The sequence below is a fragment of the Chrysochloris asiatica genome, unplaced genomic scaffold, assembly GCF_000296735.1.
Source record: "Chrysochloris asiatica unplaced genomic scaffold, ChrAsi1.0 scaffold00151, whole genome shotgun sequence".
Classification (NCBI taxonomy): Eukaryota; Metazoa; Chordata; class Mammalia; order Afrosoricida; family Chrysochloridae; genus Chrysochloris; species Chrysochloris asiatica.
In genome coordinates, this window is record NW_006408669.1 from 3,866,323 (window position 1) to 3,886,859 (window position 20,537).

General features: G+C 45.9%; 1 protein-coding gene across 1 annotated transcript in view; it reads right to left on the bottom strand.

Moving 5' to 3' along the window:
* HK2 (hexokinase 2) overlaps positions 1-18,571 on the bottom strand; it is an 87,309-nt gene extending 68,738 nt beyond the window's left edge. The window contains exon 1 of the mRNA XM_006870781.1: positions 18,509-18,571. Coding sequence (XP_006870843.1) covers positions 18,509-18,571 — 63 coding nt within the window. The remainder of the gene's footprint in view (positions 1-18,508) is intronic.
* Positions 18,572-20,537: the final 1,966 nt, after the last annotated feature.

The window sequence follows — 20,537 nt, forward strand, 5'->3', positions numbered from 1 at the left end:
GGGAACCGACATGTCTCTGGACATTGTCCTTCAATGTCCCATGTAATGCTCCCACATACCTATTTTACCAAGGGAAGAAGAAGGCCAAAGAGCCTTGCTGCCCCCACCCTCCCTCCATAGATGGGTGTGGGAGTTCAGAAAGGGGAGGAGAGTTCCTGTGTAGATGAGTAGAGGGTGAGGTCACACATACACAAAAAGTAACCATAGTGCTACAGAGGCCATTCTCAGTTTATCTTCAATGTTTATGTGAAGCCTAGTTGATTCGTCTCATCCTTCTTCTTGTTTTATATTACGTTACGTTGCGTTACGTTATGTTATGTTGTTATGTTACGTTAAATGCTGTGGAGTCAGTTCCAACTCACAGTGACCCAGCATAGGGTTTCTGAGGAACAGTTGGTGAGTTTGAACCACCAACCTTGTGGTTAAAATCGACATTGAGGTCCTGCCCTTATCCTACAGGGCCACACCAGGACTCCAGGTATTAAACCTTTCAAAAATCTAATGAGTTAAATGGTCACCCTTTACTGAAGTCATTTGGCCATTTACTAATGGATTATAATCATCTTTCAAGTGCTCATGGACAAATTAAAGCAGTGGCAATGATAGTTATAATAGATAAAAATTTATTGTTTTTTTAAAATGTTTTATTGTAAATTATGTGATAGTTTACATGGGAGAACATTAACTTTACATTCATCCTATGGTATATGTTTCATTGCCATGGTTACAATCCCCTCCATGAATCATCAACCAACCAAAGGGTATACCCTGTAAGCCTGCCCCCTGATCATCAGCAAACAGCCCCTCTCCCTCTCTGGGTCTAAATTCCCCGGCTGCTCCATCTCTCCATGTCATCGTCTCTGCCACCATCTCTGGCATCACTGCTTCTCTGGGTAGGGTCCCACACTCCGCTCTTCTCCCTTGATGGTCCCAGGGACCTCCACTCCTACACTGCAAAGTTAATCACTCCCCTCCTTACTACAAAGCATCTACCTTTACATTTCCAACCCTCACAGTCAGTCCTGATAACAATTATTCACTATTGAATCACAAGAGACCTATCCGCATCTCCTTTCATCAGCCCCGCCCAGACAGACTGGATACTTTTATTAAGTATTTTTAACCTGCCAGACCCAATCCTGTGTGTTTTACTGACTTGATCCCACCTTTATCATGTTGTATAACACTTATATCAGTGTTTCACCAGTCATGCAGGTACTGAGGGGTAGAGTATGGATTCAAACAGAGACCAGTCTTGCTCTAAAGCCAGCCCCTCAGAACCACCAGCCACCCTCTCCTGTTCAGGAGCCCTTAGTGGTTTCCTAGGTGACCCCAGGGCTTTGGTTTCCTCTCTATCTCATGAGAAAACTAAAAGAAAGTTTGTGGGAAATGCAAGTGTAGCAATTTGGTCCTAATTTTCTGGCTTTCACCTTTGAGCCTTTGAACTCGCAAAACTCAGGAATGGTTGGCACCTAGGTTGGCACCTAGGTTAGTCCACCCAGGTTAGTCCACTCAAGAAGAGCAGAGTAATCACCTAATGGCACAACTTCCTATACATACCGCTGGGACGCACCCAACTTCGGCTGGCATAGATGTGTATGAGTGAACAGTGGCCAAAGAGCAGGCGAGGTCAAAAACAAGAAGCAGACTCATTTCTGTTATAAGAAGGGAGAAGCAATATGCTTCTCAGAATCTTGTCAATTTCCACCCACAGTATATTAGTAAAGAGAGAGCATTCGGTCCAAAGTTATGGGAGAAAGTTATTTGGGACCTACCAAATGGACACAGGACAGTGGAACTACAGCAAAAAACATATTCACAGATTCAGAAGAATCTTGGGGTAACTGGTTCAAAATCCCATTAAACGTAGAGAACTTTTGCATTTCCGGTCTTACCCTAGTAGATGGTCATTTGGCCTATCATGAGAGGTTCAGTACGTTTCTAAGTTCCAGCTCTAGTGGTTCGAAAGCTATTCTTCAATCTGAGATAGATCTGCCTTCAGATGACTTCTGCAAGTCTCCAGTCTGCTGCACAGAATCAGTTCTCAAACTTGGCAGCTTGTCGGAATCATGTGAGGACTTTTTAAGTACAGTAAGAATTCCCAAGATCCACTTCAGACGAACTGAACTGACACCTCTGGGGTCATCTTCCCCTCTTCTTGAGCTGGTATCCATGGTGCAGGATTCATACCAGTGTGGGTTGTGTCCTGGTCAACACTGCTGAAGGTCCTTAAAACACTTTTTTTTTTTGCCTGGAATCACTGGAAATCAGTAGTTGATTAAGAAATTGGACTATGGGTGATGGTGGTGGTGGTGGTTATGTGCCATGGAGTTAGTTCTGACTCATAGCAACCCTGTATAGGGTTTCCGAGGTTGTAAGCCTTTATGGGAGCAAAAATCTCCATCTTTCTCCCGTGGCACCTATAGTAGTTTTGAACTACTGACTATGAGATTAGCAGCCCAACTCATAGCAACTGTGCTACCAGAGCTCCTTTAGACTATAGGTGTCTTTGCGAAATAACCATGTGATGATCCAGGTACTGGAGTTTTATCCTTTTTCTCTTTTCTTCTAGACAGCCCTCTGTCAAGGCCACTCTTGGAGGATTCAAGAACCTTTGTTAACCTTAGTCACATTCGGGGTTAACCACACAAAGGCTCTTTCCTCAGACTATATCTTCCCTTTCTACTGTGGGTCTCTGGACTACCACAGCTGGGCTGCTCCTGGTTCAGTCTCTGCCAAGCAGAGAAGGGGAGTGGAGGAGGCATTACAGGCTAGAGAAATAAAGGCAAGCCAGAGCAAAACTGCCTGGAGGCAAGAATGTGTTAGAGAAAGAGATAGCCATTTTAGATGAAACATATTTAGCAATCTTGAGGCCATTAGAACTTCCTCATTGGGCAATTTTGGTCAGTTTTGTGTTTCCTGACAACACACCCATCTGATACCTCTGCTTCTTCAACAGAATTGAGGGTGGGGCCAGGGGAAAGTTACAAAGAGAAATTAACCCCTGGTGTGACACTGCAGGATCAAGCACTGAACCTCAGGATAGGTTTGAACCACAAGGTGGGCAGATCAAATTCACCAGCTGCTCCTTGGAAACCCCTATACAGGGTCACTATAGAGTCAGAACTGACTTGAAGGCACTTAACAAGAACTTTATGGAATAAGATAATATCCCATAAGAGGAGTCCATCCCCTTAGGGCACACATTCTCCAGAACACCTCTAAAAGAAGGGGAAATCGTGTCAGAGTAACAATGCAATGAATGGAAAGAATAAAAGACCACCCTCAGAGAAACTCCATTTCAAAATATGGCACTGAAGTGACCTTGATGGGGCAGAGATGGTCCTGGCCAGGAACAGGGAAGCCCTGGGAAGGAAGGTCTGGAGGTCACAGTGGAAAGGTACCTTGAGAAACTGAAGTCCTTTAGGGAACAACCTTGATCATGGTCATACAATTGACACTAGAACCTGGAGCCCCAATCAGAAACAATAACAACTCTGATAGTCCAGAATGGTCAATTTCAGTGGAATGGCTGGTAGCCACTACTAGGATCCGGGGGCTACCCTACAAGGTTCTTAGTAAGAAATTGGCCCTGAACAGACGATTTCAGTCTGTCTGATGTTGTTAAGTGCCGTGGAGTCAATCCTGACTCATAGTGACTCTTTATAGGGTTTCCAAGGAGCAGCTGGTGAATTTGAACTGCTGAATTATGGTTCAAATCAACCTTACAGTCCAGCGCTTTAAACCACAGTTCATTATATAAAATGGTACAAGATCTTAAAAGTTCTTGAAAGCAAAATGTAGAAGAAAAGAAACCTTACATTTCAACTTCTAAATTGATAAAATTCCTATCACTCAACCATTGAATCTCTGGCAAGTGTTGTGATCCCCACTTATTTCATTTTGTTGTCAAGTGCCATCAAGTCGGTTCCGACCCAGCAACCCTGAGTCGGGTTTCCAAGGAGCGGCTGGTGAGCTTGAACCACTTACCTTGCAACTCTAACCGACCTTGCAATCCAGCACATTAACCCATAGCACCACACCTATTGAACACCAGCTACAAAATAATAGAGTAATACATACAAAGTAATGCAACAACACTCAACTCACTACCACCAAGTCAGTTCCAACTTATTGTTGATAAGCACCATTGAGTCATTTCCGACTCATAGCGACCCTGGACACGGTTTCCGAGGAGTGGCTAGTGAGTTTGAACTGCCGACCGTGTAGTTCAAATCAACCTTGTGGTCCAGACTTATCCAAAAGCGACACACCACCCTATACTGGGTCTCTAATACTGTAAATCTTTAAGGGAGCAGACAATCTCATCTTTCTCCCACAGAACAGTTGGTGGGTTTGAACTGCTGACCTTGAGGTTAACAACCCAATGCCTGACCCACAGTGCCTACATAATTAACAAACCAAGGAGTTTATAAGCTAGCACAGAATCTGGCTCATATTTGTGTTATTAGGTGTTGTCGAGTCAGCTCAGACTCATACTGACCCCATGCCCCATCCACTACGCAGTTATGAGCCATCCTCACAATTGTTACATTTAAGCCCACTGTTGCAGACACTCTGTCAATCCATCTCATTGGGCATCTTCCTTTTTTTTTTTTTTTTTTGCCAACTCTCTACTTTACCAAGAATGATGTTCCTTTTCCAGTGACAGAAACCTCTTGTCTGTCTCGCTGTCCTGGCCTCTATAAAGAGCATTCTGACTGTACTTCTTTCGAAAGAAATTTGTGTGTTTTTCTAGTAGTCCGTAGTACTTTCAGTAGTCTTCAACACCAAATTCAAATGTATCAATTTTTCTCTGATATTTCTTATTCATTGCCCAGCTTTCACATTGCATATGAGGTGACTAAAAATACCGTGGCTTGAGGGTCATGCACACCTTACTTCCTCCTTGGTCTTTAACACTTTTAACACTTGGTCTTTTGCAGCAGATTTGCCAAATGCAATACTCATTTGATTTCTTGACAGATGCTTCCATGAGCATTGATTGTGGAGCCATTTAGCACGATGTTGTTTACAGATCCAGATGTGAGGATTTTTGTTTTTTTTTTTACACTGAGGTGCAATCCATACTGAAGGCTGTTGTCTTTGATCTTTTTCTGTCACTAACATATGTGGAGGTGCTCAGAGTATGGAGCCAATAAATGTCTCTGGAATGAAATGAAGTGATGGATCTTGGTAGATAAGAAAGTTGAGTATGTTGCAAAGCAGCTGAGGGAACTTGTGACAGGGCAGAGTGTTTCTAGACTAAGATATCTTAGCGGGTGAATCTTGACCTGCAGAAGGCAGGAAGAGCATGTGAAAAGGTTCCAAAGGCAAACCTCAGGTCCTTAAAGGAGATAATGAATCCCAGGGATAACAGAAAGCTACCCACCTCCTCACTACATTACATAGTTCCCTACTGAGATGCTTTCATATTGGTATGATTTCATCCTTCCATTTTTATTCAGGGAAAGGCAGGACCATAAAGACCACCCCACTGTGCAGAGTTGCAGTGTTGTTCACTGACTCTTCCTTAGCCAGCCAAGTCCCTATAGGGCTCAGTGTCCAGAGAATGTTTTCCCAGACACACTGCTTCCTGTTAACAGACCGAGAGGATTAAAACGACTGATTCAAGGAGCACTGTCCTTTATGCATGGACTCAGTGTAATTTTTTGGTAATCATCACTGCCTGTTCCATGATTCTTGTTCTAGAAATCTTTTTACTGAAAGCTGAATCAGATCACCAAATCCTTTCGGTTATCAGGCAGAAACATAAATAAGACATGAATGAGCAAATGTTCATCAGTTCTCTGTGCAGGACATACCCTCCTGATAGCTAATCAGCTATCAAAGGAGCTCCAAAAGCATATAGAAGTCAGAGCCAATAATGCAGGGACACCTGAGGTACAGCTGGATTTCCTTTCTCCACTCTTTGGACATTTCTGACTTAATATCCACAATCCCTTTTCTAGGTGCTACTGGAAAAACATAGCTAATTCCTTCCTTTTAGTTTTTTCTAGACCAAAAGCTAGATTTCAGCTTTCTTATCACTCATGTTTCTGGGTCTTGAAGATATATATAAGCTCACCTATATATGAAGCCCTGAAGAACAGAGATGTCAGCTTGAGGACTAAGGTGTGCCTGACCCAGGCCATGGTGTTTTCAATAGCCTCATATGGATGCGAAAGCTGGACAGTGAATAAGGAAGATCGTAGAAGAATTGATGCCTTTGAGTTGTGGTGTTGGAGGAGAATACTGAAAGTGCCATGGACTTTCAAAAGAACCAATAGATCTGTTTTAGAAGAAGTGCAACCAGAGTGCTCCTTGAAGGCCAGGATGGCTAAGCTTTGTCTCTCATACTTTGGACATATTGTCCGGAGGAAACAATCGTTGGAGAAGGATGTCATGCTGGGTAAGGTGGAGGGTCAGAGAAAAAGAGGAAGATCTCTAACGAGATGGATTGGCCAGGTGGCATCATTGATGGCGTCAAGTGTGGCAGCGGTAGTGAGGTTGGCCCAGGATCGGACATTGTTTCGTTCTGCTGTGCATGGGGTCGCTATGAGTCAGTTCCGACTCGATAGCACCTGACAACAACATATATGAAGCCCAGCTTCCAACCTGGTCTCCTTGAAATTTATGAAAGACTCCTAAAGTGAAGATTTTTTACTCTTATTTTAACCTCAATCCAAACACCTATTGCTGTGGAGTGGATTCCAATTCACAGAGACTCTATGTTGTTGTTGTTGTTAAGTGCTGTTGAGTCAATAGGGCAGAGTAAAATTGTCCCATACGATAAACACTGGACTGTGAACCACAAGCTCCAAGTTTTGAACTCACCAGCCGCTCCTCAGGAGAAAGATGAGGCTTTCTGCTCCTGAGAAGATTTAGTTTCAGAAACCCTGAGGTTTCAGGAGGTCTCTGAGTCAGAACTGACTGAACGGGACTTAACAACAACAAATCTTGACAGAAGCCGAATGCACATCTTTCTACCTCAGGAGCAACTGGTGTGTTTGAACTGCCAACCTTTTAGTTAGCCTCCAAGCACTTAACCATTGTGCCATCAGAGCTCCTTTCAAAGCAAGGTAGGGAGATACTATTCAACAATTAGAATGCACCACCTACAACTACATGCAATAACATGGATGGACTATATAACACTGAATGAAAAAAGCCAGACACAAAAGGTAACACACTGCATGAGTCTATTATGTTGTTGTTGTTGTTAAGTGCTGTCCAGTTGGTTCTGTCTCATAGAGACCCCATATAGGGTTTCCAAGCAGCGGCTGGTGATTTTGAACTGCTGACATTGTGGTTCAAACCAACCTTGCAGTCCAATGCTTATCTTACAGTGCCACACCAGGACTGAGTCTAATGTTGTTATTAAGTACTGTAGAGTCACTTCTGACTCATAGCGACCCTGTATAGGGTTTCCGAGTTTGAACCACCAACCCTGTGATCCAGTGTTTATTCCACAGTGCCACACCAGGACATTAAGTCCACATCAATCTATGTAGCTTGAAGTCAGAATAATGGCTATACTTAATGGTGGGGGGCAGGATGTTGTTTGTGCCAGAAATCCCACTGGGGTTTTCAAGGAGCTTTGGGAGCATAGTACTTATGAGTCAGGCTGCTAACCTCAAGATCAGCAGTTCAAAATAACCAGCTGTTCCACAGGAGAAAGATGAGGCTTTCTACTCCCGCAAAGATTTACAGCCTCGGAAACCCTATGCAGGGGTCACTCCACAGCACACCACCACCACCACCATGGGGTTTTCAAGTCTGTGACCTTTCTAAAGCAAATCGCCAGGCCCCTTCCCAAAGCACCTCTAGGTGAATTCAACCACCAACCTTTCAGCTAATAGTCAAGCATTGAACTGTTTACACCACCAGAGACTCCTGAACCTACCCACTCACTATACATGGTCCATGGGGAAGAAAAGATCAAAAGAGGACTCAGCAAATGACTGGGCCTTAAGAGTAATCCAGTCACATACAGCCTTCCAGTGACCCTCTCTGCTAACACATGCTTGCAACGTGGTTTCCAAGGGACTTCATATGTTTGCATTATTCCTTTGCCATTCCTTTACCAGTCTTTCATAAAGAAATCAAGGCTTGGAGAAACTTCTCCAAACCACAGGCCCAGATTCTGGCAGGACCCACAACATCCTGCCAATTGCTCTAACCTAGGGCACAGGTGCACCCATCTCAGGATAGCTAACTAGCCCTCAGAGGCTCCAGCTGGGAGGGCCAAGGCTGTGCAAAGAGCAGCATGCTTAACCCTGTACAGTTTGCCAAGGCAAGGCCAGATGCTTCTAATTAATAATAATAAAAAAAAAATCATAAAAGAAGAGTTGGGGAGCAGATCAGCAATGTCTTAAGCCTCTTATACTTTGAAAATCAGTTTACCAAAATGAACAAGCCTGCTATAACCCTTCACTGCTGGCACACAGGGACCCGCCCTGCGGTCATCACCTCAGGGATATCCAGCTGGAATGCGCTGTGCACTCACAAGTCCCTGGAAGGGGTAGCAGGGTAAGTGTGGTGCTGGCCAGGGAGGCCTGGGGGCCACTCCTCCAGGATCCTGTTGCACCATCCTCAGTCACAGGGCTTCCTGCTCTTCCAGTTCTCCCTCTCGGCTGGATCCTGTTACAGCCAGACAGACCTCAGGTGGCTTCAGCTCCTGTCAGGGGTCCAGGAGATGGGCATTTGGGACACCGCCCTGGGGTCCTCCTGTCCGCAGACATTCTGTTCTGACTGTGGGATGGCAGTGTGAAGGCTATGTCCTTGATATTTTCGACCATGACACACTTCATTTACCAACAAATACTGATTGGGCACTGACAATGTGCAGAGCTAGGCACTGAGGATACCTAAGGGAGTATAAGGGAGACACAAGATAAGGGAGACACAAGTCTTTGGCTGAAAAGGACTCAGAGTATTGGAGGGAGGAAACTGTCAACAAGGAATTACAAATATAGGGTAAGGGCAGAGAGTGGGCAGTTTTTTTTACTGTGAAAAAAATAAGGGATTTACAATCACTTAAGTCAATACACATCAGTACAATTCTGAGACGTTATCTGTCTTGAAAAGTTTAGAGACATTCATCTGCACTGATCGCTCTCCTCAGCCTAGAATGTTCTTCTCTAGCCTACTGAACTCTCACCCTCAAGGCCCAGCACAAATGGCCTCTCCCCAAATACCTTCCCAAGTTCTCCAGCCAGTGATGCCAACACACTTTTGACATTTTTTGTCTCTTGCCAATACTAATCCCAGAGGAGTGAAGGCACCCACTACATGTTAATATTTGTAACACCAGCAGGTCTCTTGAGTTTCAGGACATGATAGGTCTCAAGAAATAGCTATCCTCTATGACTCCTGATATGGCGCTATAGGATCAGCACTGGATGGCAAACCAGAAGGTCGGCAGTTCAAACCCACCAGCAGCAACTTGGAAACCCAATACAAGGTCGCTATGAGTAGGAACTGACTTGTTGGCACTCAACAACATTTGGGGTGACATACAAGGAGCTATGGGAGTGTCAAACAGAAGAGTGGGGAAAGTAACTTAGAGGAACGAGAAGAGCTAGACTGGCCAGGTGCTAAACAAAAGATCTGCAATTCAAGCTCACCAGCTTCTCCACAGGCAAAAGCCATGGCAGTGTGCGGCCATAAAGGTCACAACCTTGGAACCTTATGGAGCAGTTCTATTCTGTACGTAAGTTCACTATGAGTCAGCAACAACTCAAGGGCAACAAGTTTCATTTTGAATTTAGGTACTCCATGTGACTTTGCTGTTCAGGCCAATGCCCTCATTTTATGGGGTTCTGGCAGTAGCACCTACCTGGGTGCCCTAATACCCAAGGCCACGTAGGCCTTTCCCTGGGCAGTCCCACACCAGGGACCACATCTGTCCCTCACCTGCTGCCAAGTGGTCCACTAGCTAGCCTGTTCTCTGTGGACATGTTCCTGTGCACCATGTCCAGTCCCAGATCTTCTCAGTCTGCCCTTCCACCCACGCTGCAGCCAACAGTGATCCTGCCCACCATACATCCCTGTTTGCCCAGGATAATCTGTTTAAGCCTAGGGTAGTGCCATAACCATTAATCAAACCAATTGGTGCAAACAGCTAGTGCTCTTGGCTGCTAACCAAAGGGTTGGAGGTGCTTCAGAAAAAAGATCTGGCCACCTGCTTCTGAAAATCAACCACCGAAAACCCTTTGGGAGCACAGTTCTACGAGTCACCAAAACTCAAAAGTACCCAGTTTAGACAATAAATCACAGAGCCATCCTACATACAGATCTCAAAGTAAAGCCTGCCATTGTTTGGGGGCAACCCAAATCTGACAGTAAAAGGCGCTCACATTGGCATACATGGCCCTGGAAGAGAAGAGGATGGGTACCAGGAAACTGAGTTCCAGTGTCTTAGCACACACACAGTTCCTTATCTGTAAAAAAAAAAAAAAAAAAAAGGATTTGGGGCTAGATGATTCCCAAAGTTCCTTCCCTGCTCTGACACCTGACTCATACTCCCATGAAAGTGGAACACAACTGGCCATCTCGTCATACCAGCAGCCCTGCATTGGAGTTACGGGAAGGGCTGCTAGAACCAGGGAAGCTTGAATTCTGCAATGTGCAACTGACAAGCGACTGACCTTTTCTGTACCTCAGTGTCCTCATCTGATACATTGCTGTTAAGTGCTGTAGAGTCAGTTTTGACTCACAGTAACCCTGTATAGGGTTTCCAAGGAGTGGCTGGTGGTTTTGAACCACTAACTTTGTGGTTAGCAGTTCAGTGCTGATCCTACAGCACCACACCAGGACTCCTTGTCTGATATAGATAATAAGCATTATGTTATAATGGATAATATCAGTGCCTATCCTGGAGGGCTGCTTGAACTTGACCTGGGTGAATACATAGACAAGAGTCCAGCACTAAGCACTACACATGCTTGTTATATTTAATACCTTTGGGAGGTGAGCAGAAAGAGACTAATAGGATATGATTGGAAGGCTTCATTGAGGCATTGAGACATAAGAAAAGTTGGGAGGAAGTAGGAAGCAGAAAGAGGAAGTCCCTCAAATGGGACAGAAGGAAAACTGGCCGCTTTGAATTCAAGTTGTCAGGAGCTTTGTCTGCTGGCTTCACTTCATGTATATGAACACACCAGAAAGAAGAGCTTGGGAATCCAGCCTGAGAAACACAGGTACCACCTCCAGGGCACTGAGCCCAAGCTGAGGGTGAAGAGAGACAGGAAGGGAGAAGGCTAGGTGAGAGGAGTGGAACTCAAGGGCTCCCAGGGCCAGGTTCTGCTCACAGCCCTAATTCACTCTCCTAAGGTACTACTTACCACACTGCCTATGAGCCATATAATGGATTACAAGCTGGAGTACTAACCACAGGGTCAACAGTTCAAATCTACCAATTGCTCCATGGGAGACAGATGAGAATTTCTGCTCCTATAAAGGTTTACAGCTTCAAAAACCCTAGACAGAGGCACTATGAGTCAGAACTGACTCAACAGCAAATCACCACCACCACCACGTACCACAGATACCTCTGAGAGCGTCAAACGTTAACTTGTTCTTTAATCCTACAACCGATTAAGGTGTTACCTAGAAACTCTTCCCATTTTACAAGAGGAAGAAACTGAGGTCTAGAGAGAGTAAATAACTGACCCATCTCTTTAAGTTCTTTAGTTGGTAAGCCAGCTTTCAAATCCAGGGAGCCTGGTCCAAAGCAGCTGTACTCAGTATCTCACCTCACAGTCTCTCCAAGTGATGGCCGGGTGGTCCCTCAGTGAGTGTCACTGATAATGACAGTTCCTGGGCGCATGTTCAGCCAGCTCACATACCTGCCTTGTTCAGAAACCTGGTTTCCATGGAAGTCCCCACACAGCAAAGAAAGGCCAACTGAATACGCTGCTCTTGCTGGGGAATTTGCACTGCCCACATTTTTCTAGTTGAGGGAAAAATGAAAGCCCACTGACCCTGTGGTTCAAACAGACCTTGAGGTCCAGTGCTTTTCCAAAAGTGCCACATCAGGAATCCAAAACTGTTGTTGTAAGTGTCATTGAGTTGGTTCTGACTCATAGCAGCTTTTTATAGGGTTCTGAGGAACAGCTGGTGAGTTTGAGCTTATGGTTCAAACCAACCTTGCTTATCTTACAGCGTCATGCCAGGACTCCCCAGGGACCATGTGCATCTGTTAATGACTCTGGTGACTGTCATCACCTTTTTAAAAGGTCATTTCCCATCATATTGTAATACACTTTGGTGGGGGCGGGTGAGAAATCCTGGATTCCTGTTCTACTTGGGGCTACTAACTAGCTATATAACCAGGAGCACTTGGTTACTGGAGGTGAAACTGAGCGGGGGAGACTATGTTCTTCTAAAGCAATGTTTCCCAACCTCAAAACTGTTGACATTTTAAACTGGATAATTCTTTGTCGTGGGGGCTGAGCTGTGCATTGTAGGATATTTAGTACCATCCCTAGACTCTACCTACTGGATACCACTAGCAGTGCCCACCTTCACTTTGTTGCTCCCAGACATTTTAGACATTGTCAAAGTCCACTGGGAAGTTCAATTGCTACTGGTTGAAAGCTACTTTCAAAGGAATATTTAAAAACATTTTTTGTCCTTGTAAATTTGGATAGGGTTGAAATCCTGTTCTTTATACTATAGGATGGGATAGCCCCTCACAAGAATGATCTGGCACAGAATGTCAGCAGCGCCAAGACTGAGAAACCTTATTTAGAAGTACGCAGAAACCTGTGACCCGTGGAAATGAAGACACATCCTACGAAATCTGGGATTTGGTTTGACCCACCCCCACTGCTTTGAGATGGCAAGGACAGACAACACACAGTGTTGGAAAACAAATCAAACTTGCTGACTTCCAAACTCAACAGTGATAATGAGGAACCTCTTATCAGGAGTAGGTCTTTTAAACCCGAGTTCAACAAAGAAAGCCAGTTTTCTGGGGTTCCTGAGTACTTTTTAGGCATCAGAACTGCATACTCCAGTGGCCAGATTTAAAAACAAAAAACCTGTGGTTTATGCTGTTCTTCTTACCCCCCCAGAAAAGGGCTCCTAGCTGTACCCCAAACTCCTCAGGGTGCTGGAAAAGTTCAACTTTCAAAAAGTATGGAAAAAATAAAAAATGTTGGTTTTGGCTGAGGAACCTCAGTGGAATTTTAATTCATTCATGGGTAAAGAAAAAATGCTTCTTAGCTCCCCTGCAATAGAAGATTGATAATATAATGCAAAAGCAAACGGCTGGTTAGTAAAAGTGACAAAATACCTCTGCTACTTATCATCTTCTTCTAAGCAGCAACAGGATAATATATAATATATAATATTATATATTATATAATATATAATAATATGAAGATGCTAAAATGTTGCCAGCTGAACAAATGAGACAAGTTGAACATGGCAATGTTAGTAAAGCCAGTTAGAAAGAATCTCATTAGGTCTTGTAATTCACTCCAGATACTTAAGTCCCTATCTGGAGTACACAACATATGTTGTTGTTGATGTTGGTAAGTGCTGTCAAGTCCATTCCGACTCATAATGACCCTGTATAGGGTTTCCAAGAAACGGCTGGTAGATTTATTTGAACCACCAACCTGTGGTTATCAGTCCAGTGTTTATCCTATGGTGCCACACCAAGACTCCACATGGCATACAATAAATGCTCAGAACATATCAAGGCTCTGTTCAGCCCCTAACTCCATACAAACTCATGGTAACGCACCTTCTTTTGACTGCTTGCAGCCCTAGTTAATTATATGCCATCCTTTATTGCCTGTAAATTATTTTCCTGGGAGCCTATCTCTCTAGACAACTAAAAAATGTCTTTGTTTCCATTTTCCACATAGCACTGAGGGCCTTACACCCATAGGAGATTCTCCAGAAAATATTATAATTCTGGTCTATCTTGATTCTTGAGGGCTCCATTGACTCTCCTTCTGAGATATGCTCCTCTCAAAGGTTCACAGTTGAAGATCACCGGTGCTCATAAAGCAAGAAGTCTAAGTGAGCTACCCGTATTCCAGGATTGGAGTAAAACTGTGTGTATATGTGCTAAAACAATTTGATCAGTGGCCAAATCAAGGCTAATCCTGAATCTCATTCCAAAGAGACAAAAACCCTGTGACATGTAGCAACTATACCTCCATTAACAAAATGAACCCTGTCTTTTCAGAGACAGGACACAAAGTGTTGAGCTTGGTGGAGAACAGAAGCCCCTCTCTTTTTTCTCTCTCAGGGTCAGTCTCAACCTCAGGCCATACTTTACTGAAAGAACAGCCCTAAGGAGAACTATTCTTTCTTTCAGCCCAGAACCACCCTTCCCCAGCTCCTTCCCTTCGACCTCCACTCCCTGCAGGCCCTACTTGACTGCTGATTCCTGGGACATTCCTTCTTTCATTCCCCCACTTACTGAATATCTTCTCAGTGACTAGAAACTATGCTACAAGAGTAAGTAGACAGCAGGCTCCTTGCTCCCAGGAAGGAACCAAAACTGAAAACTACCAACTCGAATGACCAGAAGAAAAAAATAAAAAAGCACCTTCTGCTGTCAAGTTTATCTGACTTACGGCAACCCCATGTAGTAAAGAGAAGTACTCCTTGGGTTTTCTTGACTGTAATGTTTACTGATAGCGTAGTGGTTATGAATCGGGCTGCGAACCTTAAGGTCAGCGGTTCGAAACTACCAGTCGCTCCGCGGGAGAAAGATGAGGCTTTCTACTCCCGTAAAGATTTACACCCTCGGAAACCCTGTACAGGGTCGCTATGGGTCGGACCCGACTCGATGGCACTTAATAACAACAACAACAACAATGTTTACTGAAGCAGATGGCCACAGGCCTTTCTTCTATAGCACAACTGGGTGGATTCGAAATGCCAACCGTTAGGTTAGTAGTCAAGCATGTATAGCAGTCTGAAACAAATGCCATGAAAGGTTCAAACACAAGTGAGCAGAGAGAAGGAGGTAAGAGTTTGAGAGGCGATGGCATGCTATAGCTCAAAGCAAAGGAGATAAGTGAAGAAAAGTCAGGCAGAATGTTCTGGGCCACAAAGGTAAGGGTGAAACAGTGTAATGTGAATGTGTCTGACATTTAGAAGACTGGAGATTCAAGTCTTTGAAGACTAAAAAATGGGAAAGAAGAGCCTATGGGAGGACAGGGATACAAAAGCAGGGGTATTCAGTAGCCAGCGTCGTGCAAGGCTTCTGAAAAAAATCCAATCTGGCGCCAGAAAGAGACTAGAATAGCGAAACTTGTCAGGAGGTCTCTGAAGTAACTTAGGGACCAGTTGGCATAGGGCAGCAATCAGAGAGGAAAGCCAGAGAAAATTAGTTCAAGACATTCAGCATGGATGGCCAGAGGGCTCCAGTACCATTCATCTAATCAAGAGAGGGACTGGTACCATTTGTGTACATGCTAGGGGTGTGTGTGTGTGTGTGTGTGTGTGTATGTATGTATGCGTGTATGTGTATGTATGTGTGTGTGTGTGTGTGGCGCGGGGGGGGGGGTAATAGCAGCATCCACGAGTGGGTTCAGACATGAACTGGGATGAAACACGTTTCATTGGAATTGAATTGGAATGTTCCCAAGAGACAGGCAGGCAAGCATGTAGTCAAGAGCATGCAGCCCTAGAGCCCAAATGCATGGCTTCAGTTCTCAGCTCTTACAGAATAGCTATTGACCTTGGCCAGGTTACTTAACCTCTCTGTGCCTCAGTTTCCTCATCTGTAAAACAGTTAAGTGTCGTTGAGTAGGTTCTGACTCACAGCGACCCCATATAGGATATCTGAAGCTTTTTAAATCTTCATGGGAACAGACAACTTCATCTTTCTCCTGCAAGGCAGCTGACAGACTCAAAGCTTGGACCTTGTGGGTCCCAGTGCAGTATTTATCATAGGGAGCCACTGTGCTCTGGTAAAGCAGTGTAAATAAGAATTACACCTACCCCATCGTTTTGCCGTGAATCTCAGTGAGTTCACACATGTAAAGAGCTTAGAGTAATGCTTGGTAAATCCAGTTGCCATTGACTTTGACTCATGGTGATTCCATGTGTCAGAGTAGAACTATGCTCTATAGGGTTTTCAGTAACTATGACAATTTGGAAACCGATCATTAAGACTTTCGTCCAAGGTGTCTCTGAGTAGACTTGAACTCCCAACCTTTCAATCAGCACCTGAGTGTTACCGTTTGTATCCTGCCAGCTACATAGTCGATGCTATTTGTGGTCCCTCAAGTTCCAAAGTGTCAATAGGCAAGGATAAGCAAAGAGCCATTACTCTCATAGTAATGGCACAAAACACCGGGCTAGAACAAAACAGGAGACCCTGATTGGCCAAAACAAGGTCTTTAAAAAGACTAAACTTGCTTCATTCTCTTCTCAATTCCCCCTTCCAGCAGGCAACTTGAAAAGATGCTTTCAAGTTACTCTCCTTTCTTGTTCTCTCTGCTTCCTGTTTAATTGTCCCTGGAATCAAACAGCTTTGCTCACCTGAAACAGGAGTCAAAGCCCCAGGTTAAAGACCTGACTCTTTTCTGCCCCCATCGGTAATTTACGGTAAATACAGCCAAGCATCCCCACAGGCACTTCTAACGTGAAAGGTACCTGCAGTGTAAGGAGGAGACGCCTATGGGTAACACGTGTTCATATCTTGTGCTTGACCATCGCAACTTTAATAAAAGGACAACGCTGCTGTCCTGACGAAGAGAAAGTTGCAGACTAAAGGGGTTAAACTGACTTGCAAACGGTCCCGTAGTTAATAAGCCACAGGACAGGAATTAGAACTCAGTTTCAGATATCATAATTCTCTTTCCATAGGACAAAGAGATGATACTCATTCCAGGTCACGTGGGTCCTACAAATCACGGTGACTGCTGTCCTAATCCTATTCCACTGGATTCAGGGAGAGAAAGCCAGTAAAAGCATTATTATGTCCTGGAGCGATATTTACTCCACTCATGAATCCTCCCTTGGATTAATGAGCCCCCGCTTTTATTTTAGGATTTGACAAGAGATAGTCTTCCCCAAGAGCTACGTCACTTAGGCAGAAGTCCAGAGAGGTTGCCAACATCCTGCTGGCTCATAGACACGTTTTTAAATAAATGGGAATAAAATGCGAAACCGAGCCGCGTCCCAAGAATGAGTTTGAGTACAATCAATTTATAAACAAAGTCAAACACAACCAAACCAAATGTGCTCTGCTGTCTCCTCCAGGCTGTGGCTGCCGTGTCATACTTTATTTTGTAGTTATTTGCCAAGTTTCTGGAATCAACATGATAATCTATATTCCTCTCCTTTGTTCTCCGAACCTCCAGAGTGGGAGTGGGAGCCGGTCGTCTCACCGGATGACAACATTTAGACATTTCCCAAAAATGTGTTCTCACCAGACGTTAAAATTCCAAGTATCTAATTGAGCAATATTTAGTCAATGCTACACAGCTCTGCCCCTATCCCGCCCCAGCCCATCCCCTTCCTCAAACTCTAATCAAGGTCCCAAGCAAGAGTCAAGTCCAGGAATTTCGGGATCTCAGTCGTTCCTGACTGAGCTTGTGTGCCCCAGGCCCGGTTGGCCCCACCTCCAGCCTCGCAACTGGGGGCAACCCGAAAGAGGCTTCGGGCTGAGCTCGAGGCTCTTTCTTACGTAAATGATCAGACTGGGGTGAAAGCTTTAGCCAGAGGTACCCCTGAGAGTGAAATGAGCACAGTTTCGAAATGACAAAGATTTCAGGGAATCCGGGAAAGTAAGGTTGGTCCTCTCCAAGTAACTTGTATGAGCGAACTAGAATGGAACATCCAAAGGCCGCCCCCCACTTGGAGGCGGGTCCCCTGGACGCGAGGCGGGGCAGTCCCGAGGCAGATGGAGGGGCGGAGGAAGAACACCCCTAGCAGCGTCTCAATTCCGGAGAAGGGGCACAACGAGTGGCTACTCCCTACCCCCTCCTACCGCTCTTCTCTCCGGACCCGCTTCTCCCCAATCCCTCCCAGAGCCGCGAGGAATAAGAAGGGGAACCGCAAGTCTCCAGAATTTATGGGCCAGAGGCCCCCAACGTCCCCATGCGGTAGCGGAGCCTCCTCCCCCAGTCATGACTCTTCCCCACGTGCTCTCGCCGGAACTCGGTTGTAGAAGTGGGGATCATCCCACGTGTGCCCAGCAGTCACTGACTACGTGCTGGGTGACCCGCCCCTCCAGAAACAAAAAAAGAGAGAGAGGGAAGGAGCAAGCAGGGTGGCAGGAAGAGGGAACCCAGCGGTGCGCGAGCGCCAGCCCCTCGCCCGCGCGCACGGACGTGGCTCCTCACGCGGAGAGGTTGCTGGGACTCCCGGACCTTTCCGTGGCCCCGACTCCGAAGTGGATAGGAAACGAGTCCGCACCGGGTAGAGGAAGCGTGTCCAGCTGGCAAGGGTCAATGAGAGACGGCGTGGGGGCCAGGCAATATTGTAGCAGGCGAGCCCGCCGCCCCCGCCCGCGCTCACTTACTTTCTGCACTTGGTCATGGTTGAGTTCGGTGAAGAAGTAGGCGAGTAGATGCGAAGCAATCATCCTGCCGCGGCCAGACCGAGCAGAGTTGGGAAATCGGAGCGGGAGTGCGTGCGGGGGAGGCGGGCAGCGGTGGAACCGATTTATACTGTACCCTGGAGTCCGAGAGGCGCACAAAGAAGGTTGAAGGCGACGGCGCTGCGGGTGGGAGCTCTCTGGTCTCTAAAGATAGGTTATTCGTCACAACTGCTAGCAGGCGCCCAACTATCACTCCAGGCGACGTGTCCGACTGTCCCACGGTCAAGGAGCCAACTTCCTTCACAAGATCTCTAAACCACAACTTGGAGAGAATCGCAGCCCGGCTCAGCTAGGGCAAGCAGGCTTTTCGGTCTCGGTCTCGCGCGTGATGCTCCCGCCGGGGATCTGCTCTGCTGGACGACACAGCGGTGCTCGCGGCGGCCCAGTGACTCTAGCGCTGAAGTTTCGTGCAACAATGTGGCTTATTGAGGAGCCGCGGGCCCGCGGGACGCCAGGTCAGTGACGCGCGCACGCCCATTGGCTGAGCGAGGAGGGTGTGTGTGCCTGCGGGCCGCCCGCCGCCACAGCGCAGCCAATCAGCGCTCACAACCCGCGGGCGCGGCCGCCCAGACATCGGAGACTGCCGGCTGGAGGGGCGGGACTGGGCGGCAGGGATGGTACGTGTGGTCCGAGGCAAGAGGCTGGGGCGGAAAGGCGCGTGAGCCACCGCGGCGTCAGGTTCGGCCATGGGTGGGGAACGACTGGAAAGACGGATCACTGGACCAGCACACGCCCTGTGCGAGAAGACAGAAACTATTGGCATCCCTGGGTCAATGATCGACAACCAGACTGGTCAGAAGCATCCTTAGCTCTTACCCACCTATGTGGGTCCATGCGCCCGTGGCAGCGCTTGTGCAAAGAGAGCGGCGCTTGTTGGTGCTTATTCTGTATTAGGCATTACAAAACGCGGCCCATGTAACCTCACAACCCATATCTTATGCTATAATAAGATTTATTCTTGTCAAGTGCCATTGAGTCGGTTCGGATCATAGCGACCCTGTATACGTTTCCAATGAGCAACTGCTGAGTCTGAACTGCCAACCATGTGGTTCAAACCGACCTTGCGGTCCAGTACTTATCCTACAGCATCACCCCAGGACTCCAATAGGATAAAATGGTATCATCATAAACCCATTTTACAAATGAGAAAACTGAGCCATTGAGATTCTTGCCCAAGGTCGTTCAGATGGAAAAAGAATCCACACCCATCTGATTATGAGGCCCTATTCTCTTCACCATTTTCCTACCCTACCTTTCTAAATGCTGGGCAAAGAGACGGCATGAGAGGATCGTTGCTTGAAGCCAAACAAGTGAGTTCAACTGAATGGGAAGGAGTAATTGAGCAGCACTCCTGGGCATATGTGAGATGGTGCAGATGGCTTTATCTGTCAGAGAAGAGTGAGAGCTAATATCTGGCACCAGACTCTAAATTTATACAGGAAATTGTTGTTAAGTGCCATGGAGTTGATGTAGGGTTTCTTAGGAGCAGAGCACCTGGTGGGTTTGAACTTGCCTACCTGCTGCTAGCAGTCCAGCGCTTATCCTCCAGTAGTGGTGGTGGTGGTGGTAATGTGTTGTGGAGTTGGTTCTGACTCTTAGCAGCCCTGTACAGGTTGTAAGTCTTACTGAAGCAGAAAGCCTCATCTTTCTTCCACTAAGTGTGGCTCGTGAATTTGAACTGCTAACCTTGGAGTTAACAAAACAACTTGTAATCCACTAGCTGCCAGGATTCCTTATATTCTGAGTGGAATCGAGCAAAAATGAAATACTGACTTCAGCAGTCATGGAACCCTGGTGGAGAAGGGCAAGCCTGGGGTTTTGTAGGCTGCAGTGGAAGGAAAATGAGGATCTTTGGTTTTCTACTGAGGAGTTCCTCTTTATCTCATGAACAGTGGGTGCTATCTGCAGTGTGTATGACATTATTATTATTATTATTATTATTATTATTATT